This window comes from Cherax quadricarinatus, chromosome 81 (assembly GCF_038502225.1).
Source record: "Cherax quadricarinatus isolate ZL_2023a chromosome 81, ASM3850222v1, whole genome shotgun sequence".
NCBI classification, from domain to species: domain Eukaryota; kingdom Metazoa; phylum Arthropoda; class Malacostraca; order Decapoda; family Parastacidae; genus Cherax; species Cherax quadricarinatus.
Genome location: NC_091372.1, coordinates 9665633 through 9674849, shown reverse-complemented (window position 1 = coordinate 9674849; position 9217 = coordinate 9665633). Strand labels below are relative to the sequence as shown.

Sequence of the window (9217 nt, the reverse complement as noted above, 5' to 3'; positions counted from 1 at the left end):
TGCCAGTGTGGCAGAATCTGCACTATCTTCCACGTGTGTATGGGTGAGGAAGGTAGGCGTACGATCCTGGCTCCACCATACGCCACTCACCCATGCTCACCCACTGTATGCCACCATACTACTCTCCACTATGTACTCACTCCCTCTCTGATGTTTTTCTGAATTCAGTGTGAATTTTTTGCCAGAGCTGTGTATCCGAGTGCCCGAGGTCACTCGAAGCCACGTGGATCATGTAGCCACATGTGGATGAAGCCATGTGGAGCAAGCCACATGGGTGTAGATGAAACCACATGGGTTACTAAGTGAGTTACCCAAGCCACATGCTGCCTGGCATCACCCTTAATGTCACCTCGCGATGTCTGCCTGACGTCACTGCAATGTCACCCCATGACATCCCTCACGGCATCACCTTGCAACGTTTGTTGATGTCACCCACGATGCTCCCCAACTTCACGACATCACCATGTTGCCCTGACATCACCCCATGACATCCCTCATGACATCACTCCAGGATGTTACCTTGAGACATCTGCTGACATCACCTTGCGTTGTCACCCCACGACGTCACGCCTGACCCCGCATGTCACACTGAGTGTTCTAGTTTCACATTTTGTTTCAGTAATGCCTAGAAGATTGAGAGAAGGTATATGTCATGTGTTAATTAACCCTTTCAGGGTCCGTCCCGTAGATCTACGGCTTTACGGTGAGTGTCCAAACCGTAGATCTACGCCATGAGCTCAGCTCACTCTGATAAACTGTGAGTGGTACATTTGGGCCTAGATATGAGAGAATACATCTATGTGGTATGTGTGCACCACATAAAACAGATCCTGCAGCACACTGTGTATAATGAGAGAAAAAAACTGAAATCATGATTTTTCGATTAAAACAGCAACTTTGCAGTGTTTTTTCGTATGTTTTTTAAAGTTGTATTTGCGATTTCTTGGTCTCATTTGATAGAATGGAAGACATATTACAGAAATAGAGATGATTTTGATTGGTTTTAGCACTGGAAATGGCTTGAAACTGAGCTCAAAGTAGCAGAAATGTTAAATTTTTGCCGATATTCAAGAGTAAACAAACGACCTCACACGTCTAATACACGCCAGCTGGTGGGTCTAATATACATTCACAAATATGGTGATGATATTTATACAATTATTACAGTATTGCATAACAGTAAATCTTCTATTTTTTGGTGTGAATAAAAATTCATTATGTGAATAAAAAATCAAAATGGAATTTATTTGTAAAGCCTCAAAACATAACTAATGAACAGAGGAAATGTTAGTTTTGTGCCAGGAATGCCTACATTGTTTATTCTGGACCCTATTTTGAAATTGGAATATTTTGAACTTTGTGTTAAATTGGCCAAATTAACAATTTCCGATCACTTTATTTTGTAGTTGAAACAGTTGACTTGGCGATTTCTTGTGCTCAATCGATAGAATGGAAGTAATACTAGTGAAATAGCTAAGAATTTGGTTGATTGGAATAATGTAATTGGCCTAAAATGGGAGTCAAAGTCGGCAAAATCGCCGATTCGTAAATATCGCTGACACATCAAAATTCGCGAGAGCATAATTTCGTCAATTTTCCACCAAATTTCGTACTTTTTGTTTTATTACCTTCACAAAAAGATTCTCTACGATTTCATAAGAAAAAATAAATTTTTTTTTTTGAAAATTCTTGGACACTGGTGCGTGACTCCAGATTTGGGCCTTGGACCCTGAAAGGGTTAATTCTTCTCAGTGTTCTCACATGTTCATGTATGGCTTAGTGTCGATTTTTGCACAGAAAAGCATCATTTGCTTAAGCCATGTTGTACCGCATGTGCAGTAGGTGTGTGCAAGTTTTACGCATGTCCCTGATTAAGTGATCTGTGCCCAGATGTGTGTGTAGACCACACCATTTGAGCCCATCACTGTGTAGCACCTCGTGTTGTCACCCAGTGTGACCAATGACAACTGGCATTTAGTCAGTCCCGGCATCAGTTACGAACATCTGAGCCCCTTGTACAGAAAGCTCTTTATGTTTGCTGCTCGTAGATGCCCTGCTGAATCGTACCCGCTATGATTCCCCATCGAGAGACTTTCCACTTCACCTCCTGAACCATCAGTGCAGTTATATGTAGCAAACCAGTCTAAGGATGCTTAGACTAGCCTCTGCTATAACTCCAACTGTCGAGAGAATAGCTTCAGTGAGCAGCCTGCACAAATTTGATAACACTTTGACTGCTAGCCCACTCACTGCAGTACAGTGTATGATGTTACAACTTCCAGATGTTTCGCCGAGTTGTCTCTGCCACAACTCACTCCACACCCGCCAGCAGTGACAGCCTCAGCGACAGTACCAGTCGAGAAATGTTCTCCAGAGTCACTTGCCAGAAGAAGTCCTGCCCAGTTGCCGAGTACTTACGACACCTCACTTGAGGGTACCAGCAGGTTGTGCCCCAGGATGAGTGAACCCTGCAGCAACTACTATGATGACTGCTTCATGGTTCCAGCTCAGTCGCAGCTATGTCTCCTGTGTTGCAGTATCTGTCCAGACGCAGGAAGGCGTGTAGTGATGCCCATCGACGCTCACTGCTTTGGACCACAATGCTTTTTAGCACACCCCACCTTATTTTTCTTCCCTCAATGTAGGAAGTTTGGTTCCCCATGTCCATATGTATATATATTTATTCTGTGTTCTGTGCCCTGTTCCTGCAAGAGTGAAACCAAGTTTTTATTACAGTCAGTCATGGTCGAGAACAACCATGATGGTGGTGGCCCAGCGAATGTAGACAGCCTATGCTGTCTGCCAGCTGAATTCATATTTCGTGCCATGCTCATGCTGCCACCTATAGACCCGTACCCTGTTCAGAAACTCCGCTCTCACTTAGCGTCCAGGCATCCTAGAGTCAACAAGGCCAACTCCTCTCTCCCTCATGGGCATGGCCCCTGGGGACCATGGGCACTAACACACTGCCTGCGTACCCACGGTTACACAAATAAAGTAAGAAGCATCCGAAACCTTATCATTGCTCCCCGCCTGCAGCAAACATAATTAACCAGAAAACAGCCCTTCACCATCATAAAGCATCTCAAGATCATCTGGCTTATTCATATACAACTAAGTATATTTTATGATGCTGATACGAGTTCCTAAAGGATTATTATTACTAACCATTATTTTGAAATCAATGCCCATACCCTCCTGACAAGGCAGGTGAACTGTGAGCTCTCTCTCAGAGTGCAGGCACTCTGGACTCTGGTTTCTGCTGAATCCCTTTATAAAAGGTACCTTCCTCTCACTCCAACATCACATCCATTGAAACTTACTTGTCTCCATGCACTTCTATCTAACTTACTGACACAGATCTGCTGGGCATTCATCATTATCATTACTATATTTTTTTAACACACTGGCTGTCTCTCACCGAGGCAGGGTGATCCAAAGAAGAAATGCTTTCACCATCATTCACACTATCACTTTCTTGCCAGAGGCGCACAGATATGACTATTATTATATACAGGGAAAGCATTAAACCTGAGGTTTATGGGGAATGGGAGGCAAACATGATTGATCCAAGGAAGGGAAAAAGATCTGATACCTGCATCAAGACCCTTCCCCCTTATAGGCATCAAGGAACCTCCCATGAAGGGAGGGTTCTACAGGAAGTCTCTTGAAGATTAGAATTTTCTTTTTTTCAAATTCTCTTACCTGTGGGAGCTAATATTAATTGGATGTGAAATTATTAAACCTCACAAAGACAATCTAAATGTATGTGATAATGGAAAGGTTGAGATAGAATAATGTTTGCAGCATTTAAAAATAATAGCAGCTTAAGGAGTGTGACATTAAGAAGAGTTTAGTGAGAGTAATATTAGTACAGTGGACCCCCGGTTAACGATATTTTTTCATTCCAGAAGTATGTTCAGGTGCCAGTACTGACCGAATTTTTTCCCATAAGGAATATTGTGAAGTACGTTAGTCCAATTCAGATCCCCAAACATACACGTACAAACGCACTTACATAAATACACTTACATAACTGGTCGCATTTGGAGGTGATCGTTAAGTGGGGGTCCACTGTATTAGTGTTAAATGAGTTTAGTAGAAATAATGTTAGCAAATTTAGTAGGAGCAATGCTAGCAGATATTAGCAAGAATAATAAGAGAAAACTCTGCATACACACACACAAAAATAAATCAATCGAACTACTTACTGGAGTTCTCCTTTTGCTTTTTTATCCTCTCTTTCCAATTCCATGATACAGGAATTGTATTGGGGCTGCTGGGATCGCTGTCAAAGAAAAAAACATGATAAAACATTCATAGCTGTGAGAGGAGGGTTTGCCTGATGCCATCACATTATACTAAGTTTGCGTTTATTTTTTTATCATGGCGGTGTTTTATACCTTTTATCTCCAACTTTTCTCCATGATGAAGTGGAACAGAATTCTTCCTCCGTAAGCCATGTGTGTCATAAAAGGCGATTAAAATATTGGGAGCAAGGGGCTAGTAACCCCTTTTTCTGCATAAATTACTAAATTTAAATAGAGAAACTTTTGTTTTTCTTTTTGAGCCACCCTGCCTTGGTGGGATACGACCGGTTTGTTGCAAGAAGAATATCTCCAACTTTCCCTCAGATCAAGAACCCTTCTCTAGCATCAAGACATCCCCCAGTGAAGAAACATTCATTGATGGACATAGAGGCGGGCCCCTCTTTACAGCGTTACGCTAATACAGCAGATTTCAATTATACCCAGTCTTCATTTATTCAGGCTTCCTACAATGAATATATTCACCACTCACTATAAGCTAAGTATGAAAATATTGTAAGGTAAGTAATATGTGTGTTCTGTATATGCATTTTATAGGCCTAACTTTATTGCTCACTTAATATACGATTGTGTAAACATGTTATATTGGGCTTTTATATGTCTTTGAAAGTGAAGAAAGGCTATATTTCACTTAACAGCAGTAGCCCAAGAACCCAACCTACTGTATAAGTGGGGCCCCCTGTACTGCAGAGTAATAGTAAGCATTAGAGAACATACAGGGAAGAATGACTAAAATGATTTACTGTGTAAGGAACCTCCCGTATGAAGATAGACTTAAAGCCTTAAATCTCCACTCTCTGGAGAGGCGTAGAATGAGGGGAGATATCATTGAAGTGTATAAGTGGATGACAGGCATAAACAAGGGAGACATTAATAAAGTACTGAGGGTGTCAAACCAGGTAAGAACCAGGAATAATGGATTTAAGTTGGATAAATTTAGATTTAGAAAGGACATAGGTAAGTACTGGTTTTCTAACAGAGTTGTAGATGCGTGGAACAGTCTTCCCAGTGGGGTGATAGAGGCTAGGACCTTGGGTAGCTTTAAGAAGAGACTGGACAAATATATGAGTGGGAGGGGCTGGGTTTAATTGGTGTCAAGGGGTACGGGAGTTATTTCTCGAGTAGCTTTAGGTAGATGTCGTTTTGATAAGGACCTGCCTCGTATGGGCCAGTAGGCCTTCTGCAGTGTTCCTACATTCTTATGTTCTTATGTTCTTATTACAATCACAGGAAACCTTAAAAAAAAAAAAAATATGAAACAATTTGTGAAAATGGACCACCACAAGCACAGCTCTGCCTCCTGCAGCAATGGATGATTTACAAGTAAATACTTGCCTGATTTCAAAGGGAATTCTATGGCCTAAGATTCCACTACTTCCTGGGTTCCAGCTTTTCTTGTCCGCAGCACTGTCCCGTCCAAAGCTCCAGCTGCGTTGTCCTGCAATGTGAATGCTGATCTTAATTACATCTTTGATCTGGAATATGTTATTTACACGCACAAACAGAAATACAAAAAGACTTCAATATAATGGACCTTAATATAACAAAATCCACTGGATAAACCGTACACTTAACTCGTTTATTTTTATATTTATTGCAGTAGATCTGTAAACTTTATGTACAGTATATAGTCAGCAAATTTATTTAGGTACAGGTACTCATTAAGCACAGCTACACAAATTTTGGGAATTATAATTATTGTATACAGTAAAATGTGTGTAAATTACCCAGGGTAACCCCCCAAAAAAGTCAAATGAAGTGACTTATTTCCACTGGGGTCCTGTAATATCTTATTATTTAAAGCCTAGCTATAAGATACAGTAGAAATTAGCCATGATTATTACCATAAGAATTAAAATTAAGCAACTCAACTGTGAGAATCAGTTACAGTACTAAGAGGTACAATAGAATAAAGTAACCTGAGTTATTTACATAACATTAAAATAGAGAAAAATCAGCTTACAATAATAGGTATACCAATGTTAACTATACAGGAAATCACTCTCCTCCCTTTCTGAAGCTTCATTAAGCACCTTTCAGTTGTCTTCCTGAATTGGCTCATGCGGGGAGCGGTTCTGACATATTCAGGCAATCTGTTTCACTCCTTTACTGCCGTATAATAAAAGGTGTTTGAGGCCTGACCACCTACTGTTAGTACTACAAAACTGTGTTTACTTCCCCTACTGCCATACTGGGTTTGGTTCCTAACCTTGAAAACCTTGGCAACAAGATATTCTGGGTACTTCTTGTGAATCATGTACTTAAGTGCATTTTCTTCATTTTTTTTTAAACATTATTCTGATTTAATGGACCATTGAAGAATCTTCTCCATTAGTCTATTATTAGGTAAATAAGCCCTAAACCTGTAGGGGTCATACATCATCTGGGGGAAAAGGTTTGATCAAAGGGAAGAGTAATTCCAATTCCTTAGATCAAGAGATCTTTACCAGCATCAAGGCACCCTATCACAAAGGTAAAAATACATGAAATCTTATTTAAAATTCACAACTAACCCATAATATACAGCGAAATCTTTAGACTACCTTTTAGTCCATCCTCTTGACAGAGAAAAACAGAAAACAAGACTCAGGTCAGTAGTCTAGGACACACCAAAAGAGTTCCCTGGACTTAAGTTATCTGGTAGAGGTTGATCCAGTCTCAGACTAGGCCTCCTAGCAAAATTATAGAATTAAGAACCATTGAGAACATAAGAAAGCAAAGGCTATGTGTATACTGAATGCAAGTGGAAGTTTGTAAGATATACCAGGCATTTTACTTGCTCGTGAGACAAGGAACTGATTAGCAATACTGCTAGAGTGCAAAAAAATTAAAGTTTCCATTTCACACTTACTGCGTTAGTTGTGAATTGTGCGAGTCATGGTATTGTGACTAATTCTTAATGTACTGACGATCATTCTATCAGATATCAACATGGTATACAAAACCAAGTAGTTAAATAAGACACATGTGCAACACCTGTGTAGCTTTACTGTGGAGATGCTTCACCAACACCCGGTGATAAAGTTACTCTGGTGAAACATCATGATAAGGATACCCAGGTGTCGCATGTGTCTTATTCACGTAGCATTTCTCAACTTAATGGACCTGAATAACTTACCTAGTAATGGTTCTCTTCGTTCACTCTTGTTTTTAGACAGTCCACCCAAGTTGCCAACAGTACTGCCTCTGTAAATCAAAAATAATCCTATGATCTATTCCTGTAGCAAAACAAAGATAACTAGTACAGTGGACCCTCGACTAACGATCAGCTCCCAACTCGACCAGTTATGTAAGTGTATTTTTGTAAGTGCTTTTGTACGTGAATTTTTGGGGGTCTGAAACGGACTAATCTATTTCACAATATTCCTTATGGGAACAAATTCGGTCGGTAACGGCACCCAAACAGACGTCTGAAATGAAATAATATCATTAGTCGAGGGTCCACTGTACTCTTGCAGAAAGTGTACAAAAAATGTACAAAAGCTCTGGAACTGTGTGTGATAGATGAAAAGTTTTGCAGAAAAATTTGTTGCATATCTCACTCTGCAAAGCAGAGGTTAAACCGAGTTTTACGACTCATTCGCTGAAGGTTCAAACCTTACCCATTCTGTATTTTTTTTCAGTATGTTTGTCACTACAAATGTATGAAGCCACCAATGCTGTAGTTGACATGCCATTATTTGTGTTTGTAAATTATAACTATAAATCTTCTATTGAAGAATACAGCCTTTCCTCACTTAGCGATGTACTCGTTTACCGACGCCTCGGACTTAAGACAGGCTCTCTGACCAGTATGTATTCATACCTAAATAATGTATATCAGAGCTGAGTTCCTCTATTCTGTTTATTTCAATATACAGTACACTACTGTAAACACATTTAAAAATATACCAGAAATGTTATAAATGGTGCAAAGGTGACATTAAAACAATATCAAAGATGGTTGACAAACTCACTACCATTATAGTATGCTCCACACTTAGCGACGAATTCGTTTAGCCTGTAAACGGTCCAAGCAGATCTACGTTCACATGTGTAGTGCTACACAAGCAGATCTACGTTCACATGTGTAGTGCTACACAAGCAGATCTACGTTCACATGTGTAGTGCTACACAAGCAGATCTACGTTCACATGTGTAGTGCTACACAAGCAGATCTACGTTCACATGTGTAGTGCTACACAAGCAGATCTACGTTCACATGTGTAGTGCTACAAAAGTAGATCTACGTTCACATGTGTAGTGCTACACAAGCAGATCTACGTTCACATGTGTAGTGCTACACAAGCAGATCTACGTTCACATGTGTAGTGCTACACAAGCAGATCTACGTTCACATGTGTAGTGCTACACAAGCAGATCTACGTTCACATGTGTAGTGCTACACAAGCAGATCTACGTTCACATGTGTAGTGCTACACAAGCAGATCTACGTTCACATGTGTAGTGCTACACAAGCAGATCTACGTTCACATGTGTAGTGCTACAAAAGTAGATCTACGTTCACATGTGTAGTGCTACACAAGCAGATCTACGTTCACATGTGTAGTGCTACACAAGCAGATCTACGTTCACATGTGTAGTGCTACAAAAGTAGATCTATGTTCACATGTGTAGTGCTACACAAGCAGATCTACGTTCACATGTGTAGTGCTACACAAGCAGATCTACGTTCACATGTGTAGTGCTACACAAGCAGATCTACGTTCACATGTGTAGTGCTACACAAGCAGATCTACGTTCACATGTGTAGTGCTACACAAGCAGATCTACGTTCACATGTGTAGTGCTACACAAGCAGATCTACGTTCACATGTGTAGTGCTACACAAGCAGATCTACGTTCACATGTGTAGTGCTACACAAGCAGATCTACGTTCACATGTGTAG

At 40.3% G+C, this 9217-nt stretch overlaps 1 protein-coding gene across 1 annotated transcript in view; it reads right to left on the bottom strand.

Annotated features, from left to right (window-relative positions):
- The window catches only part of LOC128699844 (pneumococcal serine-rich repeat protein), a 42261-nt gene that overhangs the window by 14786 nt on the left and 18258 nt on the right, over positions 1 to 9217 (bottom strand). The window contains exons 4-6 of the mRNA XM_053792635.2: positions 7447 to 7514; positions 5664 to 5766; positions 4212 to 4288 (exon numbers count right to left, since the gene is read on the bottom strand). Of these exons, the coding sequence (XP_053648610.2) occupies positions 4212 to 4288; positions 5664 to 5766; positions 7447 to 7514 (248 nt within the window). The remainder of the gene's footprint in view (positions 1 to 4211; positions 4289 to 5663; positions 5767 to 7446; positions 7515 to 9217) is intronic.